The 25,548-nt window shown below is 38.0% G+C and overlaps 1 protein-coding gene across 3 annotated transcripts in view; it reads left to right on the top strand.

Moving 5' to 3' along the window:
- Positions 1-21,993, top strand: part of ATAD2B (ATPase family AAA domain containing 2B) — a 79,155-nt gene extending 57,162 nt beyond the window's left edge. For 2 of the 3 annotated variants that reach the window (XM_065681738.1, XM_065681737.1), the window contains exons 24-28: positions 484-621; positions 13,521-14,216; positions 15,812-15,939; positions 17,136-17,264; positions 18,628-21,993. In XM_065681738.1, coding sequence (XP_065537810.1) covers positions 484-621; positions 13,521-14,216; positions 15,812-15,939; positions 17,136-17,264; positions 18,628-18,669 — 1,133 coding nt within the window. In that variant the 3' untranslated portion in view covers positions 18,670-21,993. The remainder of the gene's footprint in view (positions 1-483; positions 622-13,520; positions 14,217-15,811; positions 15,940-17,135; positions 17,265-18,627) is intronic. The other variant, XM_065681739.1, reaches the window with a different exon arrangement.
- The last annotated feature ends 3,555 nt before the right edge of the window (positions 21,994-25,548 follow it).

Here is a 25,548-nt window from a genome sequence, read left to right as displayed (position 1 = left end):
ACACATTTTCTTAAAAGCAGAATTGCATTTTCTCAACCTAGAAGCTCATACTGAATCTGAAATGGATACACTATACGTAGCATAGATCATGGTGACAACACAAGGTTTTTATTCAGATGCTCTTTTCGATGTGGCATACAATGCCATTATGAATTGCCACTCATTTTAAATCACCTGTTTAAAATCAGGAAAAAATTTAAACTGCCAATAAGAATTTGCTTTGTAGAGGAAATACAGATAGAAGAGTGCAATCTTTGGGGGACCCAAGTGTGAGATATTTTTCTAATCCTTCAGAGTTGACAACTTTAAGACCATGCAACCAGTAAGTTATTTTGTCAGTAGAAAACAAATATCTTTGATTGTCCAGCTAAATATTAACTGATGGGTTCTCATTGCAGCATGGTATCCCAAGTTTCTTTTAAAATTCAATCATTTTATGCAGCTTGGTTTATTTAAATAGGTATGGTTATCTTCTGTATGCAGGCTTATCGGTAACAGCAGAACAAATAAATCCTCATGGATCTACTGTACGGAAGACAGAAGCTAGAGCTGAAGAGGCATTTCGGAACAAACAAAAACCCACAATGGCTGTGTGGCCCAACTCTGCGAATAAATGTGCATGTGAGTACCTTGGGCGATAACTGTGCAAAATCAGAGGTACTTTCAATGGCAAACATCTCAAATGTGTCTTTGCTGCTGTTTGCTGATTATTTCCAGAAGTAATTTGAGGCATGAAATACATGGAACTTTAGGAAATACTCATTTTTCTGACTACATGAAATCTCTGCACAAGAAGTTGTAAAGAAACAGGATTTCTGGTTTTGTGATAATGATTTTTTTTTTCTCATGTAGTATGAGTATTACTTTTTTCTTTGTAGAAGACAGTTTTCAGTATAAGACATCTTTAATCCAATGAGAAGATCTCTTTTATCTGTTTAAGATTTGTTTGCGCTGTGTGTGTGCTCACAGGTACATACCCATATGCTTCTTAATAGTCTCCCATGCACTGTAGTGAATTCCTGTCTTCAGTACATACAGTAGCATGCTAAAAGTTAGTAAAGAAATTACAAATTTAACTGTTTTCCTTTATGGCACTTGGCTTTCAATGTAAGAATCCATTACTGGATACTCTGGCTGTAGCCTACTGGATAAGTCCAGTGAAGTGATGAAAATTTCTAGAATTGTGAGGAATGACTGTGGTGTAGGTAAGCAGAGGAACTGTTAATTGTTTTCAAGAGTTAAGTTGATAGGTAAATACACAACTGGTATTTTGTCATAAACAAAGACTATAGTAGAAAATCAGTATGAGAGGTACAGATAGTTGTGCATGGCTTTCCAGCTGAAGAGGTGGAATCCATCATTAATATATTATTAATAGCATTGTCAATTGCTTAATAGGCAAACTGATAGATTGAAGCTGACAAATTTCCATTGGTCCTTGTGCTTTCTTTCATGGTACTTTTCCTTGATGAGAAAGGGTTTTCTGGGCGTGGTGATAAGTGTCCAGAGATGAACATTGTTTATATATGAATGATAGTGTTGATGTCAAATACTTTAATTAATTAGAGGTGTATGGTTTTCTTTCCTGAAGCTGTAATTTCTTCCGTTAAAGGAATTAAAGTCAATTGTACAGAATTATGGCTTGAATAAATTGTTATAGAGTAAATTGATGATGTGGATCCAAGCTGTTCTTTACTAATTTGGCAGCTTGTGCAAAAACAGAGAGGAGGGAAGGGAGTCTCAGTTTTTTTGTTTAGTTTCCTATAAAATCCGAGATGGAGATACTCACTCTGGCTGACCTACAGAGCACTTTCCTAGGAGTGCGTGCTGTGCAGCAGGCGGTAGGGTTTATAGACCTCCAAGCCAGACATCTCCTGGGAAGAGAAATAGCAGCCATTACTTGTGACTTGTATGAGAAGAAGCTCTGGTACCTCTGCTTCCTTCTCCACCTTATATTATGGAGGTAGTGGCAATTGTCTGAAGATTAGAGACATCAACTGAAGGAAATTGCCAGCATTTCTGTGTGTAAACAAACAAACAAAAAAAAAAGTTAGTATTAAGGCACTGTTTCTGCTACTATTCTGGTGATTTAGGTTTGGAAGGAAAGTAAATTTGAGCCTTAGTGGTGTTTGGGACTACGATCAAATGAAAATCTGCCTTTTAAGGCTGAGTCTGGGAAAAGCAACTAGTCCAGGAGCAATGTGATGGATCTGGTAATCAAGAGAGAGAACCAGGAATTGATAAGCAATCAGAAGTCTGCAGAAGAGATTCAGGTGGTACATGGACACACTTAAAGATTGATGTAGTAAGTTCAGTAGAGACTAGAAATTAGGAAGAGAGTCTTAAAAGGGGGAAGAAGGGTGAGAAGGGTGCTAGAGTAATGCAGGAACAGAACTGAGCAGATTGTAGAGAGCTCAAATAGCAGCAAATTATATGGTGGATTGCAATTGTGTAAATGGAAGAAACAGGTTTAGAGAATGGATTTCTGAACAGAGGTTATTTTAGAGGTAGAGTGGCAACTTTTTTTTGGTCAAGAACTAAGTTTGGTTTTTTTAAAGACTAAAATGTTTTACATGAGCAAAGTAACAAAGACAATGATTCATGTATTTTAATTACACAGGATAGAACCTGTACTTTGCAATTAATAATTCTGAAAATCTTCCGATTTTTTTCTGCTATTTAAACTGGAATTATTTTTTTTTTACATAGATAAATCTAAGGAAAAACATCACCAATCACACCACTGTTTTCCTGATAAAATTGTTTTTCTGGGGGGAGCTTTGTTTACAGTATTTTAGAAAATAGCTGCAAAAAGGTCAGTTAAGATGAAGCACTTGAGAGCCCTAAAGGAAATTAATGTCAAGCATCTTCTCTGAAAACACAGTGGACTACGAACAGTGCATCAGCCTTGTACGATTTAAAGCCCCCTTTATCGTTCAGGGCTGATACAATGGAGAATAAGAGATAGTTTATCAGATGTTGGTTTGTTTTCTGAGGCTGTGTATTTTGTAGGAAACTTTAGTTACCTATTATTTTGTGATTAAATTTTCAAGTGTATTTTACATTTTTTTTTTTTTATTTATTTATTTGAGCGGAGCCAGTGGACTGTCAGAAATGTGGCACAAAATAGTTGTTTTGTTTGAAAGCATAGTGATGTACGTTCCTGAGTTAGGTTTAATCTGCAGTCTTGCATTTCCCTGGTTGAGGATACAACTGTGGTGGATTGTGTGTCACACTATAGATGAGTTTTAAAAGTACTGCATTACTAGAAGTTGCTGAAAATCCATTTGGGAGAGTTCTGCAATGGTAATTTAAAATATTTTCATGCCGACTGCGTATTTTGAGAAAAGTGAAAATGGTGAGAACTTAGAATGGGACATGGGTCAAAAGGCTGATGTAAGTAGTTGTTTGATCATAGAATCACAAAATTACTGTGGTTGGAAGGAACCTCTGGAGATCATGTAGTCTAACTCCCTGCTCAGAGCTGGTTGCGCAAGGCTGTCTCCAGTTGTGTTTTGAATATCTCCAGGAAAGGAGGCTCCGTGACATGCCTGGGAAATCTCCGTTAGTGGCTGGCCACTCTCACAAGAAAATTTTTTGTCTTAATTTTGAGTTGAATGTCTTGTGTTTTGGTCTGGCCGATTACCTCTTAGCACTGGGCACTGATAAGAAGGTATGTACGTGTGTGGAAAAGGAAGCTACCAGCTTTGTGCGGTTTGGTGTGTCTGGTAAATTAATCATTATAATTGGTTTAGGTACACGTTAGCACATAAAACATTAGCATCTCTTTATTGGGATGCTGTATAATAGAGCTTGTTCTGCTGCTCTATTTTGCCAGTAGATGGGGTATGTTGCATATTATTTTGCTGTCTTGCAGTTGCTTCCTTTAATGTTGCACATAAATAAACTGTATGGGGAAGATCTGGTTTTACATTCTTATCTTTTTTTTGCAGTATTTAACAATAATATATTGTAGTGATAGACTGCAGATTTTATGTCTTCTTCATGGAGAAGATGTCTTTTATGCTGTATATGAACATGATAGCTGTGAAAATGGCATTTGGAGCAAATAAAAAAATTAAAATATTTTCTGTTATGTGAAGTATTATATAAAAGTAATAAAAGTCATTTTATGAAATATGAAGTAAACACACTGCTAAATTTTCCCAATAACTGAAGTGATTAGTGGTCTCTGTAGAACTGTAGGGAGATCAAGCAAGGATATAAAAAACTGCTGCAGAAAATCTAGTTTCTAAATATTTTGTACATCTCTGTTTTTTTGGTGGTGGGGGGTTTTTTGCTTTTCTATTTTATTCTGAATGGCTGTCTTTGCTATCGTGAAGCTGTTGCTGCTTTATAATGGAAAGGAGGCTTTGTTTTGGCAGGAATGTTTAGAAAAAATAGAAATAAAAGGTCTTTGTTTGCATTCTTTCACAAAACTGTTTTATTTTCAATCTTTGATTTTCATCTCTTTTGTCTCTTTGACCTCTGTCCTGCAGTGGTGTCAGTAATTGCTGTACCTTAGGCATTCGTATGGCTGCAGTAATGCCTTATCAGAGGACATGGCAGACCAGATTCTATATGTTTTTTATTATTTTAACTATTTTCAGCCTTGAGCACTAGTTCTGAATTTGGATACTGGCATACAGTATCCAACCCGACAACAGTCATCCAGATGCTAACACTAAAATCCTAGCGGCTGCTGCTGTTTTGTCACAGATCTTATGCTTGCTACTGTCTTCTTCTCCTGCTCTCCAGATTTGACTTGGATTAATTCTCACTTGAGGTAGAGACAAGTACTGTAATTTGACAAACACCATTGAAAATGTTTTTCTCGAGTTTGAGGACATCTTTACTCAGAGCTGAGACAACTGTCCCTTTTTGTTTCTTTATCATTCTGTTCTGGGTAGTGTAGGAGTTGGCATTCTGAATGACAGTACTTTGATGTCCTGTATCTGATGCTGGCTTCAGCCAGATGCTTTAAAAGGAAGTTTTAACATTTGAGAAATAAAAATGTCTCTTTTTTCATGCCTGATTTTGAAGGAAATGCAAACTTTGCTGGTGTTGAGTTGGTTAACACTTCTTTTAAAACCCATAGGCTTTGTAATTCTTCTAATTTAAAATGCTAATTAGTGAATTTGAAGGAGTTCTAATATATGCTGAATGGCTGTTCATTTTTGGGATCCAAGCTTTTGGAGTTGCCGATATATAGTGGCAAAGAAATTTTCTTACATTGTTATTAAATACGTGACTCTTGAAGTCATAAAATGTTACTTAGTTTATTTGATTTTATTTGATTTATTTTATTTCATTTCATTTCCTTCTCTGACAGAGGGCAAAATAGGATCCTAAAATTTACCCGATCAGTGACTTTTTTATTTTATACTCTTGTTATTCATCTTCTTTCTAACTCAGTGATGCAAGATTGCTCAGCCTTGCTTAAGAAGGAAGTTTTCCTGAAAGCTTTATCATCACCTTACTTATAAACATGGTTAAAAATGAGAATTTTTAGATTTTTTTTTAATGAGTTTTTCTGAAATAGATTTTTTGACTCTTAAGTGGTACACACACTATCTTATATATCTTACTCCTTACTCTTTTGAAAACTGTGGCAATGTTGGCTTTAAATAAAGACATAGTGTAAAGTTTCTGCCTGCAGAAGTAGTTGATTTTCATGTGATTATTACCCATTTCTTAACTTCAGTTTTCTCTTTTATTTTTTTTTATTTTGCCTCTTTGCCAGAAAAATCAAGCAGCAGCCATGAGCTTTTCACATATGTGATATACATGAATGCTGTAAATGCTATAGAATGTAATTTTAATTAGCGTGAGAGACTCTACTTTTTGTTTATGGCTCTCTGTGTCATTCTACAGTCCTTAAGAGCCAACTGAATCCACCAAAAATGTATATAGCTGTAATGGTTGCTGTTGTGCGTACCTACTCAGCAATGGGAAAATAAGCGAATCTAGAGGTGGAAAGTCTAAAAATTATCTCCACCAGTGATATTAATCTGATTGTCTCTTTTGACTTCATTTTTCTCTTTAATTTTCCTGTGTGACTGTTCTAGAATGGGTTGGGTTGGAAGAGATCTTAAAAATCTTCTAATTCCAACTCCCCTGCCATAGGCAGGGACACCTTTCACTAGACCGAGTTGCTCCAAGGCCCATCCAGTGTGGCCTTGAGCACTGCCAAGGATTGGGCAACCACAGCTTCTCTCATCAGCAGGTCCATGTTTTTCTTAGGTTGGGAGCCTCATAGTTGAGCACAGTACTGCAGGTGGGATCTCATGAGAGTGGAGTAGAGAAGGGGAATCACCTCCCTCGACCTGCTGGTCACACTTCCTTTGATGTAGCCCAGGATGCGGTTGGCTTTTCTGGGCTGCAAGCACACATTGCTGGGTCATGTTGAGCTTCTTATTAGCAAACACTGCCAAGTCCTTCTCCTCAGGGCTGCTCTCAAAACAGTCTCCTCACAGCCTGTATTTCTGCTTGGGACTGCCCTCACCCAGGTGCCGAACCTTTCACTTGGCCTTGTTGAACTTTGTGAGGTTTGCAGTGGCCCATCTCTCAGCCTGTCCACATCCCTCTGGATGGCATCCCTGCCCTCCAGTGTGTCAACTGTACCACACAGCTTGATGTCATCAGCAAACTTGCGAGGGTGCCCTCGATCCCACTGTCCATGTCACCAACAATGATGTTAAACAACACCGGGCCCAGTACCGACCCCTGAGGAATGCCACATGCAAAGGAAATCCTTTGATCTGACAGGAGATGAGAGCTGAAAGATTAGATTCCTGCAGGTTTTGTAAAACTTGGTAGCTGTCTAAATCTATGCATCTACTGGAGGAAAAGTCTATAGATTGAAAATGGTTGTTACCTGTTCTGGCTGGATTTGTTAGCTGGTCAGGTTAAAACATTGTATTGGCCAGGCATAGCATGAATGCCTCAGATGCAGTATATCTTGTGTCCTCTTTAGCTGGGGTGGGGTGGAACAGGAGATACTGGGAGAGTTTTGTAGGAAATACTGGGAAGAGCTGGAGTCGAGAGCATTATAAGGGATAATAGGGGGAAGTTGAGTAGGGGGAGAACATGCTGGGGATACTGCAGCCAAGATATATATTTTTTTTTTTTTTTTAATTTTTTTTAAACATGCTTTATCTCTTTCTCATGGAACTTGACTGCTTCTTCTTGAGGTAGAGTGCCTAGGTGATTTTTTAGATCTGTTTGTCAGGTCTGTGCCTTGAGTGCCTTCCATCTGGGTAAAGAAAATGATGTGTTTTATGGGTTGGTTCCACAGTCACTTCAAGCTGGGCAAACTGCAGGTTACTGCTAAAGGTGCTGTCTTGACTTTACACTGGTTGCATGTTCCCACCATCTCCCCTGTGCCAGCACCATCATTCATGAGTTGGAAAGCTCACCTGAAGATTTTGAAAACTAACCCAATAAAAAACGTGTTATGTTTCAAACGGATTTAGTTCCCTTATCTGTTTTACTGCAGGAACAGTACTGCCGGCACAAATGAGGTAGTGGAAATGCTATAGCTGGCTTTGGAGGGAGAAATGGCTTTGTCTGTTAGTAGAAACTGGCACCTCATTTTGCTTTTTAAGCCATTGTGGAACTCTGCTCTGTTCTTTCTTGCTGCTTATCTCTGACTGCAGTTTGGGACTTTGACTGAAAACTCCAGAGACTTTCAAGTGGACTATTCAGTGCCCCTTGGTAAGGAAAGTGGAGCTACTGGAAGCAGCTAAATTGCTGTGGCAGATATATAGATATCCTGGATGCTGCATAAGAGAGTGTAAATTGCTGGTATTAAGTGCTTTCTCAAGGCTTTGTGTTACTTTACACACAAGACATCAGAAAGAAGTTTAGGGTTTTGATCATGGAAGAAAAACTTGAAACACGTGCGTTGCTTCAAGTGGTTCTTGATGATACTGCAGACACACAATCTAGATCCATGGTGATCTTGCTTGCCATGAGAATCTCCTTTGGATTTTAATCCCCAGGAATTCTTTATGAAATGAAAGTAACAATAGAGAATCTACTGTTTGATGGATGTCAGTTTTATCATTTAATGACAGAGGATTCACATTCTCTGGTGGACTTTTAAGCAGTGCAAAGGCATAGAAGGGTCTTTTCTACAGCATGAAATGAACTTGTTAGCTTCCGCTAATACTGTACTGCTCTTAATATACTGTATTAGTAAAACTACAAAAATTTCAAGAGAAACATAATCTGCTTTGACTGCTGCATCTTCTTATTAGAATTCACCCACATTAAGGCAAGCAGACTTGCTTGTTAACCATTGGCAGTCTTTGAATCTTCTAATTATATGTACTTCCTTTCCCAACTGTTAACTTTATTTCTATGTAGTCTGCAGTTATGTCATTGTATGGCTAGATTTGGGGCATAGCAACGGTGTATACCTCAACTCTGAAGCTTCTGTACCACTCACTTCTGTTTTTGAGATGTTTTCCTGAGTTCTAAACAGAAAGGTCGCAGTTACAAGGTTGAAGTGCGCCCCTAAAAAAAGGATGCTTATTTAATGTGAAGATGTTGTCCTTACTTGGTGTGTCTGGCTTGAGACCCTCTAAGCAGAACCTGTCGGTGGGCAAGAACTGAGAATTTCTGAAAGTCTGCTACAGGTTTCATTTTACTCAAGTTGTTCCTAGAAGACTAGTCCTTCTGCAGTAAGTATAGAACTTAGTTTTTATAACCATGGGAGGCCAACTCTGGGGAAAATGTTGTCTGCCTTGAGTTCAGGGTCTTTCAGCTGACTCTTACAGTTTTTCAAGATGGGAATGGAAGAATTGAGAAACCTCACTTACCACTTAAGGAGATGTAAATTTGTATTCAGTGATTAATTATGTTGTATTATGTTGCTCTTCTAAAAAATGCCGTCTTCATAGGCTGTGCAGCTTAGGAAAAGAAAAAAGTGAGGAAGGTTTGCTTTTCATACCAGCTTCATGCGAACCCAAGTGAAATGTTATGTGTGGCTACTGGTCAAACAGGTATTTATTGTCATTAAAGATTCTGAATACTGATTTACAAAAAAGCAAACCAGGAAAGCTAGAACTGCACTGAGGATCCCCTTGGCAAATCTGTAGAGGTTATGTGAAGATTATAGAGAGAAGAGTTCAGCAATTCAGAAAGCAAATGACTGTATTCATGTGTGAATAATTGGTATTATAATAATTTGAGTTATAGAAACTCAGTTTTGTAAAGCAGGATTCCTCTGACAATAGTATTTTTACTGCCTCTGGCACAAATACTGCCAAAAGACTGAGTATCAATGGGTAGATTTCAGACGAGTAGTTCTAAAAAGAATTGAAAAGGTGTTAAGGTGCTCACTTGCAATTGTATATACTCTTAATTTTTTTAACAAAGTTAAAGTTTTTCTTTTATAAAAAGCTATCCCATTCTGTTAGTTACTGAAAACTTCAATATGTCATAAATCATACTGACTATAAAATAAAAAGTGTGGGATTCTGCTCTTGATAGTTTACAGTCTTACATCAACATTAAGGTAGAGAAGAGGGGACTCCAGGTCAAGCTTATTTTTTAGCAGCAGTCCATTACCCTGTTAGTTCCTGCCCATTAGCTCCTTAGTTTTGCATCAGTTTTTACCCTGTGGTAGCTCCTTCTTCCTTTTTGAGTCCTGTTTTTGAGCTGTCTTGCAGAACTCAGAGATAAATTTTACCAGTAGTAATAGGACAAGGGGGAATGGCTTTAAACTGAAAGAGGGTAGATTTAGATTAGGTATAAGGAAGAAATTGTTTACAGTGGGGCTGGTGAAGCACTGGCACAGGTTGCCCAGAGAAGCTGTGTCTGCTCCATCCCTGGCAGTGTTCAAGGCCAGGTTGAATGGGGCTTGGAGCAACCTGGTCTAGTGGAAGGTGTCCCTGCTCCCAGCAGGGGGTTGGAACTGGATGATCTTGAAGGTCCTTTCCAACCCAAGCTGTTCTGTGATTCTAGATGATGCCTTACCAAGTTTGTGTTACTCTCTTAGTAGTACCTTTTTCTTTCCGTCAAATACAAAGAAAATCAATCTAGGTTATGAAATCTGTTGTCAGCGTCTACATTTGGTCACATGGTTGCCTTCTGTATTAAACATTCGTCCTACTTGGGCCACTCCCCTAGCTTTACTGAGGGAAGTGGGCAGGACAGAAAGACAGACTGGTGGTGGGATCTGGCTTTAAATGTATTCCTTGGTCAGTTTTTAACTTTTCCTAGAAGCTTGGCTGTCTGTATGAAGGGAGAATCTGTGTAACAGTGTGATGTGTGCTAAGGATCTGAACCCAAAATTTCTTCTCCCAGCTGATATCTTCTTGCATAGAGAAGCGCAGCCTAGATGACAGCAAAAATGCATCATTTGAATGGGGCACTTTAAATGTGAGAACTAGAAGTCAACTTTTGATATTATCAGGAGGGTAAACACTGGTGCATGGGCTCAAAGATATGTTATTAGGTAAGAGACTGGGAGTCTCGCTGAGTTCATGGACATGATGCAGGTGTTTCTTGGTTAAATAAACTTAAGAGAGATTTAGGTGAGTTTCTGAAAGCCTGAAGAGAGAAAGCTTCCGTGGTTGGGATGGAAGGGCTTGAAAGCAGGAAGGCTTTTATTAGAATGAAGGTGGAAAAGTTGATTCTTAGAAGTATAGGGACAAAAAGAATTAGGATTTTAGAAGTGCTGGTCACCTGTTGGTTACAGGTATGGGTGGGTCAGGTGAAGATGGTACTGCTGAGAAGTAAGAATTTATAAGATCCTGGGAGGAAAAAAAAAATATCATTAATTGAGTTCTATTGACTAAATGTGAGTGAAAACCCAAACGAGGTAGATTATTGCTTTTGTCAATTCAAATACTGTTAGATGTTAGAAAGGCATTTTCTGCAGTATCTGGCAATGAAATTCTGTTCTTCTTTTCCTAAACCTCAGGAGCTGGTTAGTAGTATCAGGTTTGGGGTTTTTTTGATACCATGATATAACAGCTGTTTTATAATGATAGCAGTGTTTCAACCAAAGCTCTGCTTTGTGCGCACTGGTGTGATGAAGTAGCTGAGAATTTCTGTGTTTACTGGTTTTGATGCATCGTAAACCTCAGAGTTCCTGTGAGGCCATCTTCTGCATATTCTGCAGCACTTTCTGTGGTTGCTTTGTTGTAATTAAAAACAGCAATAAAAAGCAACATGCACAATGTGCATTTGAATAGTGCTGCATGAAAGAGAGCGAGTTGGACTTGCTGTCTGTGACCTTGAAATTTGGTGAAATGTGTGACACAAGGATTAATTCAATTTTACTTCAATGCGGTTTCTCCTACACTTAATAATTTTAGGAACGTGCCTGTGTGTTAAGGCAAATTATGGGTTCTTATCCCAGGTAGAGCTCATAGGGTGGACAAAAGGGATGAACTAGTAAAACAGGCATATTTAAAGTACAATTCATTGGTATAATAAATGTCAAATATATTTGGCATATCTGATTCTTAGAGCAAAGTCAACCTAAAAAGCTGAAATCAGTGTATCTTTAAAAATTTCAACTTTGTTACTAATCTCTACACTTGACAACATAGTATATTTCCTTTAGAAGACTCCCCTTCTGTGTTTTATTTAGTCATCTTTGGAGCTGACCTGAGGCTAAATCCATTGTCTTAATAGGGGAGTTTTCTTTGTCCATAAGTTTACACCTCCCTGTTTAGTTTCAGATTTGCTGCTTTTGTTAATAATTAAAATCTCTTGCACAGTCTAAGGGAAGATTACATGAGCTTCTGAAAAGTTACGTGAATAGGTTGTAGTTTATCATCAATAAATCATCTGTAGTGACGCTAGCTGTAGAGGCCGCTGTCAAATCTACAGAATAGCTGGAGAAAGGGGATTTTTCTCCTCAAATTTTACAGCTCTCCATAAGGTCTGTTTGTAACAATGAATACACATTCCAAGTGAGACTGTGTTTTTATTGCAGTGGGATTGTATCTTTAGATAGCTTTAAAGCTAAAAGGTTAAGAATTATTTCTAGTGTAGTGGTTAAACAACCTGCTTGCACATACCACTCATGGGGAGCAAATTCTGAAGTACAGCTATGCTTCTCTTATCTTCTGTGAATTAATTCTCAACACTTGTACCCACATAGTGCTTGTATCTTCAAAGCAAGATCTTTGTAACTCAGTGTGAGTTTGGCAGACATAGATCTGGGACTTAATACTCCATAAATCAAAGCAACTTACAAATACCAAGAACAATGTGGAGGTGCTTAACATAAGGGATCATTTTCAAATGGAAGAAGATTTGTTAATCTCTGGTTACTGTTGGCTGGATTTTCAATTATATTTGCTTGGCCGCAACTTGAGCAATTTTGCAAAAATATGAGCAGTCTGTATCATTACTTGAATTTGAATGTAGAAGTTTCAGTTTTTCCCTGTCTCTTCTGTAGTATTCTGAGCTGTGTCTTGTTAGTGCTCTTGAAAAGGAGCAGTAGTATCATGTCTGAATGGTCTTCCTTCTGTATTTGCTAGTTGCATTGCAAATGTGCGCCAAAACCTCTTTTAGATTGGTGCTTTAGCAAATAGATTAGTAATAAAAAAAATCCTTTAAAAAAAAAAAAAGCTTATTATGTGATTTTTTCAAAGGCACAGGAAGTTCAAATGAGAAATAGAAGAAATGAAAAAGTAAGGATACAGAAGTGATGAAGAAAGGATCACGTGTCCATGTTGCTTCGAGTTTCATGATATGGAGGGAATGCATTGGTTATGAGCCTGATTTAAGGACCTAGGCTTTCCCTTCTGCTTACAGACTTATTGCAGAAATGCAAATGTTTGTAAGGTCTCTTTGTAGAAGGGGTTGCTAAATGGTGTGGGTCTAAACCAAAGTTCCTCAGTTTTTAAAACTACATTTTGTCAACTTGAGTAAAGAGGTGGGAATGAAAGGAAGGTTGAGGAGATCTAGCCAACTTAGAGTAGAGATGTCTTTGACTTGACAGTGGACATAAATTGAAAGGAGAGGTGCTGATTTGATATAGGGCAAAAAGCCTTTTCACTGGTATGACGAGTATGCATTGATACAGGGTGCCCATGAAGGTCATTTCATCTGCATCAGTGGAGGTTTTCAATAAAGGGCTGGATAAAGCCTTGAGCAATCTAGTCTGCCCTCGTAGCTGACTCTGTTTTAGGTAGTAGGTTGGACTAGAGACTTCCTGATGTCCGTTCTGAATTATTCTGCGAATGCCTGGATTTCACTTCCATTCGTTTCATTGTATAATGATTCCCAATCATTGAGGTTCTAAAAGGGGAAAATAAGAAAAACTGACATTAGAGTCTGCATTAACCAAATGAGAGTGAGAGGGTTCTACATCATTGGTTAGCTTTTGCTTTTACTATTTTACCTACAAATGGATATATATAAAATACATATTTCCTTCAAATGTGAACACATTTGATTGCCTCAAACACCACAGCATATTCTGTTATCCTAGTGTGTTTATTGAGGGGTACCTGTGCATCTAAAAGTTTCTTTTTTTCATTATAATTCAGTTCGAATAAGGAGAAAATCAAGACGGCGCTCACAGTGGGGCAAAGGCATTATTAAGAAGAGGAAAGTCAATAATTTAAAGAAAGATGAAGATGATGCTAAGTTTGCTGATGATGAAAATCATGGAGAGGATAGTAAATTGCTGGAAAATGGAGAGCTAGAAATCAGCGCTGACTGCATTGAGGAGAATGGGGAGGAAATAGGAGATCTCTCTATAACAAATGATGAATCCTCTTGTGATATTATGGATATTGATGCAGAGCAGAGGCTTAACAATGGGACATCAGGAAAGGAAAACAATTTTGCATCCACAGAAGAAGAGAGCTCAAATGAATCTCTTTTAATAACTGACAGTGTTACCCTGAGTGCTGAAAAGGAATTAAGGAAGGACTCTCCATCAAAAGGGGACTGTGTGAATGGGGAGACATCTGTACACAGATCAGAAGGTATACCTCTTCCAGCATGTCATAACGGTAAAATGGATTCAGTTGATACTGTTTCACCCTGTGACAACAACGATGGGTCTATTAACAAACAAAAATCTTTGTCTGAAGATCAGCCAAAGGAGCAAACGGAGGTTTCCGGTGAAAATCAAGGAGCTGATCTAGTGAAAGCTGAATTACCACATTGCAGCAATAATGACAGAACACTACAGAGCACAGACACTGAAACTAAGGATGCTGAAACAGATAAAGAAGGTATAGCTTGTTTTCAATGTTTCTGTTCTTATCTTGGTGTCCAAGTTAATATGCGCATATTTTTAATTGTAGTATTTTATGTTATTATTGTATGATAACATTTTATGAACTGCTGTCTGTTTATTTGAAACTTTTGGTATGCTTACAACATTTAATTCCACATCGTAAGTCCATGCTTTACTGGCTGTAATGTTATCTTTCATAAGTAAGTATATCTCCATACTTAGACTGTTCTGTTTAGTTTTGTAGTTTTTACGGGAAATATTGTAAATAATGAGATAATATTTAAACAATAATTAAAGATTTAAAAGCTATTACCAATGCACATAAATATGTATATTTTGGTCTATGTTTGTTCTATATTTTTATCTATATATGTTTTGACTTGTTTTATTAGATTTATAATAAAAGTATCTTTGACATTTGTTGAAAAAACACAGGAATACAGAATGTATTCCTTTAAAAACTCTTGCTCATAGCAAAAGTTAAAGCAGTTTAACTCATGGCAAAAGCCAGATAAACTGTTTATTTATCTGTTGGAGAAGGTATCTGGTTTTGGAGTTACAGTCAACACAGCAACAGTGCAGCAAAAAGATAAGAAAAGCAGAAGGGAAATCCTGGTGGTGCATAAAGAAGGGGCCACGTCCTTTGAAGACAAGAGACATCGTTTCCTCAGGGAAGGGAAATAAAAGCCTTATGCATGATTGCCTTTTTAATTAGCTTTTCAGAATTGTCTGAAAGGATGAAATCTTCACTTCAAAAGTTAGTGCTGAGATTTACAAAGTAAATGAGCTTTAATGAGAGATCTGAATTATGAGAATATCACTACGTACATGTTGGTTGTGTTTGTACGTACACATTTTCTCTAAGTGTAAGGAGCACAGTAAAGGAAAGGTCCTAAGAATAGCAGGAGTGTGATGTACGGTAAAAGCCTTTATATTGCTGAATTTAGTAGTTGCATTTTATTTACATTACAGGTGGTTATAGTAACAGGGGGGCCCTCAAAAAAAAAGAAGAAAAAAGCAAGTGTGTTAAATAGTTGAGGAGAAAAACAATGGATGAGTGTAGGAAGAGAAGCAGGAGATAAAAAATACTTTGTTTTCCACAACAAGATGGGACAACAACTTTAATGCAGAGGTGGAAGAAGTTTGTCACAAAAGCATGAAGTTTCAGGAGCAGAGCTGATGTTAGAATTAGTGTGGTGATGAAGACATAGGATGCTTTGGAGAGAAAAATGAGGATTTGATTTACTCAAGCTAATGCTCAAAATCTTTCTGCTCTAATATCTGAACTTCCCTTAAAAGCTGTGTAATTTGATGTTGCTAAGTAGAAATAATACAATGGGAAAACTCTTCCAGTGATGTTCAGTTTTCTGTTGGGACCAGTTTCATGTGTGTTTTCTGAACTGTGGTTTCGTGCAACTGTAAACATTCAGAATTCTGCAAAGCTGATGAATAATGTGCACTGCCACAATCACTCTTGCTTGGTTAAAAAAACCCTCAACAAACCAAACAAGCAAAATCAAACCAAAGTGGAAAAACAAGTTGTTCATTTTGAGAGACTGACAGTGCTGATAATTGTTTTTCAAATTACAGGTGTATACAAAAGCAAGAAAACACGAAAAGTTGCTTTGGAACAGTCAAAGCCCACAAGTTTGGAGCAGGTCCCTGAGGAACCGTTGGATCCCTTACCCTCTGTAGTTGTTGACCATGACAGACTAAAGGTAATGGAACAAAAAAATCAATGGAACTGTTAACAGACTCCATGCAAAATGCTTCCTTTCTCTCTTCTGAAGCAACATTCCCTTTATTTTTGACTGCAAATGAGTCTTATGGCAGCAGTAACTTCTGAAGATGGTATGTCGGTCAGTGGGGTGGGTTGTTTTTTGGTTTTTTTTTTTGGATGAAAAGTTAATAAAACTACTGAATCCTTACTGTCCCATCATTACTGCCATTACAAATCCAGTAACAGCCCAGCAGTCCACTATTTTAATTGCCATTTTTGCAGGTACTCATATGTTAATTGGACATGCGAGTTACTGAGGAACTGCTGGGTGCCTAGTAATTAGGGGTTAACATCATCTTTTCCCTTCCCATGTATGTATACTTAGTGAAAAGAACTGTTAGTGGATTGGAAAGCAAATTGGAATTTGTGCTGATGTTTTGGCATCATAGACTGAACCCCTGCTAGTTAATTTTCTTTCAGTTTTGTCTCTTTTTAAGCAAAGTTACAACAAAATTTGCTGTCTTCTGTTGTAGAAACTAGATTTGACCTACTGTGAAATTTAGATCCCATTTGTAGTGGAGTACAGATGATAATCTCTTTGGAAACAATTATATAGGAAACACAAAAGTGTTATGAAAGGGACAATTCTTAAATTTTACTCTGGTACTATGTAAAATACATGCTTTCACCTTCTGTTTGTGAGCACTTCTCCATGTGTCATGCCCCTCTCCGACCCCCCTTCTTTTATTGTACTGTTTTTCAACATTTGTGGAATTCCAAATGTCTTTCCATCTGGTACTACTTACAATTTAATGCCAATGCAAGTTCTTACAAATGTCTCCTTTAGCTATCAAAGCAGTTTTTATAGTTCGCTTCATCATACTTATTGACCAAGATGAAATAGGATAAATTATTGTTCAAATAGAACAAGCATTGCCCCAGATACACTGATTATAAAATGGGAGACAAGAAAAACAAGTGTGGGTATAAGCAGAGAAGTGAAAAGAGACATTAAGTCCTTTCGTATTTGCATGAAAGCAGTGGCCTTACTGGTATCCAGGTGTGGTCTGTTTTATTTTTATGTATCCCACCAAGACAGGGCTTCAGAAGGAGATTTCAATTCTGATTTGTCCTTAAAAAAAATTGAAGTGATTATAAAAACCCTTGTAACATCACCTTTCGTTGTTCCAACAGAAACTTCTTGATTTGGTGGTTAAGAAAAGTGACAACCTGACTGTTGACCAACTTGAGAGATTGTATTCACTCCTCAGTCAGTGCATCTACAGACACCGTAGAGACTATGACAAATCACAACTTATAGAGGTGATGTTTTACCGTTTCTTTTATATGAATTTTGTGAGGCTGGTGTTTTTAGAACCAAGTTCATCTCTCAGTTTACTGTTGTACTAGCAGGCAAAAGCCTTAAAATAAACTTTGAGGAAAGTATCCAAAACCAGAATAAACTTTAGTGTAGAAATTACTTAAAAAACAGAGATTGTTTCTAATAATACTTTTCTCAGAAAAGGATTAAGAATTTAACTATAAGAAGGAAGGAAAAAGAGGAGAGAATACAGCAGCATGGGGAAGCACATGCTAGCAGGGTAAAAGTGGAGTAGAAGCAGTTACCACATTTGTGATATGAATAACAGTGGACGTAAAGTGAGTACTTACAGGCACACTGAGCCAGCGTTGCTGCAGTTGCTTTTACTTGCAGTTGTGTAACTAGGCCCCCAAAAACGACATACCTCTTCTTCATGCAGTTAGCTGATTGTAACTTTCATACAAGACCTTAAAAGTTTGCAAACTTCCTCTAACTTGGTAAGTCCAGCGCAGTGTAATTTAAGCCAGTTGTATGCTTTGCTGTCATCCTTTGCCTCTAGGATGCCCAGGCCTCTTGTCTGCATCAACAGTAAGTTGATCATTTCACCACTGGTGTAGGCTGATCATAACTCTGGACGTTCATTCCCTCCAACATCATTGTTCTAGCTGCAGAGGGGTTTGGATCAGCTTGCTGATTCAACTAATAACCAACCCTATTGAGAAAAGGACAACAATTGCTAGTTTCCAGTTGGATTACTGAACACTAAATATTTTTCTCCATGAATATTTTACAGCAAAACCTGGAAAAGCTTTAGCATGGGATATCGTAGAGTTACTGCAAAATGCTTTTCAAGCCATTTTCGTGCTATTCCTCTTGCCATCTTGCCACCTAAAAATATGTTGAAAGTCTGTGCCAAATGTTAGGTAGATTAAAAAGACATTTATCCAGCAGGAGTATGTGAAGACTGATCTTTACTTTGATTTTCCAAACTGTGCAGATATGTGTGTACAGCAGAGTCACCAATAGCGTAAGTGTGCAGGAAGACTTGGATTCATGCGGTGTGCTATTGCAATGCTTGCTTCATACATATTGAGTATGTTAATTATATAAGTGACCCTAATACACTTCGATTTTCTCATGGACTGTCATAGTGGAGTGCTTTTCTGCATTAGTACTTCTTTAATTAGTTTCCTCTTTTAGCATATTTTGCTAGCAGACAGCAGCTAATAAACAGAAATTTGTATTTTCCTATTAATTATTTTTTCAGATATTTTAAAAAATAGCCCAGTAAATATGATTATGCAATGTAACTTTATTTCCTTCTCTGTATATTTATGTATAATTGATGCCCTGTGTCTTTTGCAGGAGATGGAAAGAACAGTTCATGTGTTTGAAACATTCCTGTGAACTCAACAAGATGGGTGGGTTTATCCTCTCAAACTGCTCACACGAGAGCAGTCCTCTGAGCCATTCAGTTTCCATTTGCACCAAGTATGTGCAGAGCCTTGGTCTTAAGTGCTCTCTCTTTTTCTTTCTGTTGAATTTGGTGCTATTGTCTCAGGTACCTGAAACCAACCAGCCTACAAGAACCAAACGGAACTTCATATAATTGTATCTGATATAAATAAAGAATACAATGCCACAGCTTGGAGATTTTTGGTGCTACAGAAACTGTTTTCATTTCTGCTCTTGTTCATGCATTATCTTTGGGGAAACTTCAGGCAAAGTGGAGACCAACACATAACAAGAGGAGTGGAAAGAGCAGATCTAAGTTGAATATTTTTAAACAGGCAACCTTTCTTATTTTTTTTTTTTTCCAGTTTTTCTCTTCTCTGGGGAATGGACAAAAAAATCTGTTCTAAAGAAGGCAATGATGCACTGTGGTGGGAATCTTGAGTAACTGGATGTACAGTAATTTGAAGATGAGGCTCTCTAGAACTGCCTTTAATGTGCCTTTTAGTCAATTGAGAAAGATAAGGCTGATCAATTAGTTTGGATTATAGCAAGTGGCAAAGTTAGAAAGCTGTCTTCAGAATGAAGATCTCCAAAAGGATGATTTGTATTCTCTTCATTGGATGGCAACTAGTATTATGGTTCTATAATGCCTGTCTTGCTCTACAGAACTAAACTAAGACACACTGAAAAAGCCACATACTTTACCAAAATGGTGAAATTCCTTTTTTCCTTGGTATATATTTGTTTTAGAAACAAGTTACACAGTGAAATCCTTCTCTGTTGCTAAAAACTAAGCATTTTCCCACCATCCCCCTGTTTTCTATTTTGAGTTCTTTAAGAAAAACAAGTGTAATACTGGTAGGTTTCTTTTTGAAGTTCCATGTTTGTAATATAGCTTGGACTGAAGTGCAGGTAAGAAGACACTGTAGTCGGTCAACGTCCTGGAGCCCAAGCTCACGTGAAAATAAAACTTAAACTAGGCTTCACAACTTGGTCCATGCAAAGCATTGTTAATGGTGGAGGTTTGGAGGACAGCCTTTTAAATCGATCTTTGGACCAAAGTTCTCTGAATTGTCTGGGTCTGAATTGTGTCGTTCAAAACCCTTCTCTTCTGGCAACTGGAGAGAACAGTCTAGGCAGTTTCAAGAAAAACATGTTTTATCACAAGCTCAGTATTAAAACATTACCTGGGCTGATTTATTTCAAACCTGTGTGAAAGTGTTTTAGAGAAGTTGGCTGGTGTTGCCATTGTTAACCATTCATTGTGACTGTCCCTTAAGTAGCTGCGGAAGTGTCTTTCCGAAAATATGCAACACAGTGTGATTAGTTTGTAATTAGACAAAACAGACTACTGCAGAGATACTGAGCTACCTCAGCTTTTTGTATTTTAGTTACCAACAGTGTTTATGGAGGACTGTAATCACTCTGCTCCCATTTGCAAGCTGAAGCTAAGGTATTTGTCTCCACCTCTATGGCTAATATTAGTATAGCACTGCAGAGAAACAAAGCATGGGCCTTGGGCTACTGCAGTAATCCAAAGTGCTTTGTCCATTCTGGTTAAACATAATTCTTAGATCTTTTTCTCCCCAGAATGCCACTGTTTGTCTTTCTAGCTAATGGCAGAGGAAGGTTTTAAGCATTCGTGTACATCTAGTTACACCTTCTAAATGCAACCCATGCAGAAACACTGTATTTTTTAGGTGGGAAAGTGCGATTAAAAACAACAAAAACAAGCAGAAAACACATTCTAAATGAGATTCTTTGATCTCAGATTTGATTATGGGATTTTTTTCCATGTTTCATTTAGTATTTATTAGCATCATACCTGTTTGAGATATTTTTGTGTCTGGTACATTAACAGCATTTTGTATTTTGATGGGAATTGTTACAAACTTTAAGATTTGATTAAATAAAATGTAGCAGATTTTTTGTAGCAAGTTTCTGATAAAAGGGGTTTTTGCAAGTCTCAGGTTCTTGCTGCAGAATTTTTTAAAAATATTTATTCCAGTTTCACTTACTCAGAGAAGTTTTTGTTCAAGTAACAGCAGCACTTGTGGAAGATAAAACCGCACACGTTTTTAAAATGATAAATTTATATGAATTTAAAAAGTTGAAAATTTTTGTCACCAGTGGGTGTGAAAAGCAAGTTTAAGGCTAGTGCCTGACATTAAAATGGTTCTAAAAGGTCAGGTTTCTAAAGGAAAATTTTTACTGTCAGTTGTTGATTGGGAAAAAAATTGTAAAGAGGGAACTTTACTAATGGAGGAGCTGCCATGTTGTTTTAGAGAAAAGTAGCTGATATCAGATGTTCTAGTGGACAGCTTACCTAAAATGATATGCTCGCCTTCTTAGCCCAAATAACCACACTTCAGTTCTTGTTTTCCTTTACAGATGTCTGGTGGTTATAGAGTTAAAACAGCTGTTAATCTATCCATGTGGTCTAAACTTGTTTACTCTTTGTATGTTTTTCATTTTTGTTGCCACATAGCACTGGCAAGAGTTTGTACAAATTGACCTCTCTTCCTTGTTTCTTGTTGTGAAAACTGCAAATAAACTCCTGTGTGAGTCCTTGTGCTGGGGTCAGTGAAATGTGGCCGGCCAGAAGGAAGGAGGCTTCTCTGGGGGGCTGACTGGGCTGTCTTGGAGGTAATAGAGTTGCTCTTGGGTGAAGTTGATGGCTATGGAGTTAATTGTATTTGCAAGCATGAATCTCACCTGTGATTAATTTTTTGTTTTGTTTTGTGTCCTCTGTATTGTTACTTGATTTTCTCATATGCCAATGTATTTATAGGATTACTGTTTTTTGTAATATCTTGTCTTCCTTTCTTTTGGTTTGTTGGTTTTATTTTTCCATTACTTTGATGGGTCAGCTCTGGTTTTACCTTTACCTGAAGGCATGTCCTGCAGCTGATAGTCATTTATTTTGTTTTTATTTTATTTTGTAATCACAACATAAGCTTGAATTTGGGCTTGTACTTGCATCTTTTGTATGTTGTACATTGGGTTATTTAGACATTGGGGAGCCCTGTTTGGTTTCATTAACGTGTGTCTACTTTGTGGATTAAGTAGACTTCCTTCATCAGCTATGGTATATTTTGGATTCTATAGTTTATTCAGAACTGTGTTTAAATTGATGTTTTGCATTTTGACTTCATTTTACGTTAGTTTGAAGTAAGTTATTTAATTTTTTTGAACTTCTGGAAATTTTGAACATTTTACTGTAATTTGTAATATAACTGCTGTGAAATACTTGAATAAAGATGACAAGAAAACACAGCTTTGGCTTCTTCAAAAATGGTTAAAAGAAATCGTGCCTCCTAGCTAGTATCAGTCTTTCTCTTACCAGACCTTCATGATTTCGGGGTCCAGATGTTTTACTTTGTGATCTTGCTGATCAGTTTAGAGTGCTTTAATCCATAACTTTTGCTTGCAGTATTTGTCCATTAAAGAAAAGGCTTCTATTATTAATTTTGACTGAAGAAGTGAAATTAGCATTGCATGTTGGCAAGTGAATAATGTTGTCATAAAGTTACACTCTGTGTTCAGTTGCATATTATCACCCAGGACTGCTTGTAGTACATCAGCATCCAACTAATAGTAGAGTTTCTCATTAGAGGTGTTTTAAGGAAGCATTCTCTTCCTTGCTGTTTATCAAAGTGGTTCCACTTTCTGACAGGTTTTGTTTTTTTGGATTTTTTTTTTAAAGATGAGCTTCTAATATTTCTAGAAATCCCTTTAGTTCTTCTCCCTCCCCCAGACAGGAGGGTGCATAGGAGAGTAAGAAGTTGCTAGAGATTATGGAAGTGAAGAATCAACTCACATCTTACTCATTAGCAGTTTATCCAGAGCTAACAAACAGCATGTGATTTATATATAATGTGGAACAGAGTATGAGAAGCTGTAGTAAGATCTGTTACAGCCTGTCTTGAGGTACAGAACATAAAACAGACCTGCTCATTTTCCTCTTTTCCTTTCTGTGTACTGTCGGGCTCCTGGACGAAAGGCTGTTTGAGGAAGGGGGTGGTAGTAACTTAATTCATGACTCTGATTCCACTTCTATATGCAGATTTGAAAGCACAATTAGATATTTAATTGCAATTCAGAGCAGCCCTGCGGAGAAGGACTTGGGGGTGCTGGTCAATGAGAAAATGAACATGAGCCAGCATCAGTGTGCACTTGCAGCCCAGAAAGCCAACCGTATCCTGGGCTGCATCAAAAGGAGCGTGACCAGCAGGTCGAAGGAGGTGATCCTGCCCCTCTACTCTGCTCTTGTGAGACCTCACCTGGAGTATTGTGTGCAGTTCTGGTGTCCTCAACATAAAAAGGACATGGAACTGCTGGAACAAGTCCAGAGGAGGACCACGAGGATGATCAGGGGACTGGAGCACCTCCCGTATGAAGACAGGCTGAGGAAGTTGGAGCTGTTGAGCCTGGAGAAGAGAAGGCTGCGTGGAGACCTCATAGCAGCCTTCCAGTATCTGAAGGGGGCCTATAGGGATGCTGGGGAGGGACTCTTCATTAGGGACTGTAGTGACAGGACAAGGGGTTAAAACTTAAACAGGGGAAGTTCAGACTGGATATAAGGAGGAAATTCTTTCCTGTTAGGGTGGTGAGGCACTGGAATCGGTTGCCCAGGGAGGTTGTGAGTGCTCCATCCCTGGCAATGTTCAAGGCCAGGTTGGGTGAAGCCTTGTGTGGGATGGTTTAGTGTGAGGTGTCCCTGCCCATGGCGGGGGGGTTGGAACTTGATGATCTTAAGGTCCTTTCCAACCCTAACTATTCTATGATTCTATGATTAAATACACTATTATGTAAATTACTATATAAATATAAAAGCAAAGTTAATCCATGACAGTCTGGACTAATTTGTAACAGTATGGTTAGATGTGGTATTTGTATCTGAATGGCCTTGCAGATACCAGCAGCGTGGGTTGGTACCATCCAAGGAGTTTGCACTCTGTGAATGAGGAACATAGGGTATGTTCCAGTTCTGATTTCTGACAGTGGCTTTAAAACTAATCAGTCATAAGGGATGAAACTACGCTTTATTTGTGTAAAATACTCAGTGAACTTTGAGTGGTGCTTCAAAAGCAGGAATTAATGAGGAATAGTTGGGTGGCATTGCGTGTTGCTAATAAAGCCTTAGTATAAGCTTGTGTTAACACTCATATTTGTCAAGTGTTCAGTGATTAACACTGCTTCCTTCTGCTGTTGGTTTCTGCCTTGAATGTAGCTTTGAAATGCTATTTCCCATATTTCCTTAAATTTGCGGTGCTGCAGATCCTGTGTTTCCTCCTTTAAGCTCCTCAGATAATTTATTTAAATAAATTAAAAATGAGATCCCACTGTTGTGTAACTTGGGTAGGATTTGGACTTGTAATATATGGGGTCTTAAGCTAGCACTGCATGTGAACAACTTCTGCAAGTTAAATCAGTGAACTTAGGAACTGATTAATGAAGCCAAACACTTTATTTTTTTTCTCTCCCTTTTATGCATCACTTGTGGTCATGTAACTATCATGTAAAAATGAGTGATTATAAACTTTAATTAATTCAGCCTCATCCCATTTCTAGGTATGTAGTTTTTTTGCAGTGTGAACATTTGCATAGGGAGTCTCTTTCAGCTGAAGCAACTGCCAGAAAATGGCAGTGACTACTACTTAATTAGATTTATTTCCGGAATGCATCCGACTTACGCTGTGTTGAGCCTTACTTTAATAGTAGGGAAAATCCTTTTTCCTTCAAAAATATTACAAGCTAAAATTTAAAATGGTTTTACCACTTCTAGTGGAATGTTAGCATAAACCCAGGCCACTAAGGTTTACTGATACGTGGATGCTGATCTGGAATAAAGCTCCTTTTAGGTGCAAAAGGTAGTCTGGAGTTAAGTTGTGTTAGAAGGCTCCTCACATTTGACTACAAGAGTGGGCCAGGTTGAGAGCAGAAGTTCAGCCTCTGCATTTGGGGTATCAGTGCTGGGACATCAGTTAGGATGTGTTGGTGTACTGCAGAAGTCAAGTTGGTTCTGCTGTGGTGGACTCCTTGGCATGTCTTGTTCTACTTGTGTCTTTCAGCAGTCAGGAATTTGGCAGAGTACATGTGAGAAATGTGCAGCTCCCTGAGACTGGATGGCTGCTGGAATGCTCGCATCACTTGTCCTGAGATGAATGGCATCGTGATGAAAACCCCTTTGCATCAATGTAAAGTTTGAATTGTTCTATGAAGCAGAGATGTTTGTTTCTAAATGGAAATAGGAGTCTGTAGAAGGTGACCTATTAGCCTTGGGACTTTAGACTGGGAGGAAGGAATGACTTGGGTAAGTTTCAAAAGGGCTCCCTTTGAAGTATTTATTCAACAAAGGAAGTAGAGATGAGACCAAAATATAGAAGATGAACTAATCCTAGAACATACGTTAAATTTGGACTACATTAATTTGCTGAGAAATTGAGCCTTTCTGCTGTAGAAGGAAAAGAAAGGAATGTTTCAGCTAAGGCACTATTTGTCATCTCCAGAATCCCAGCTCTAGTTCTCTTGTAAAGATTGCGTTCTCTTGCAGACTTCAGTACACCTTGTAGAATTCCCCGTGCCTGTGGGAGCTGCCTGGAGGAACAGTGATCCCTGAGTTTGGAGATGTGGAAGGAGAAATTGCTGTTCTGTTTTAGGTTCCTAATGACCATAATTCTGAAATGAGTTTGAAGCTATGCCCGCTGCACTCTCTGTGACATTACAGAAGGTTTAGTGATGTAAAGGAAATGTAATGTGAACCATCACATGTATGTGACTGTTAACAGCAGGCCAGGCTGGACAGGGCTTTGAGCAACCTGGTCTAGT

This window comes from Lathamus discolor, chromosome 5, assembly GCF_037157495.1.
Source record: "Lathamus discolor isolate bLatDis1 chromosome 5, bLatDis1.hap1, whole genome shotgun sequence".
NCBI classification, from domain to species: Eukaryota; Metazoa; Chordata; class Aves; order Psittaciformes; family Psittacidae; genus Lathamus; species Lathamus discolor.
Note: the sequence above shows the minus strand (reverse complement) of the source record. Positions and strands in the feature narration are given on the sequence as shown.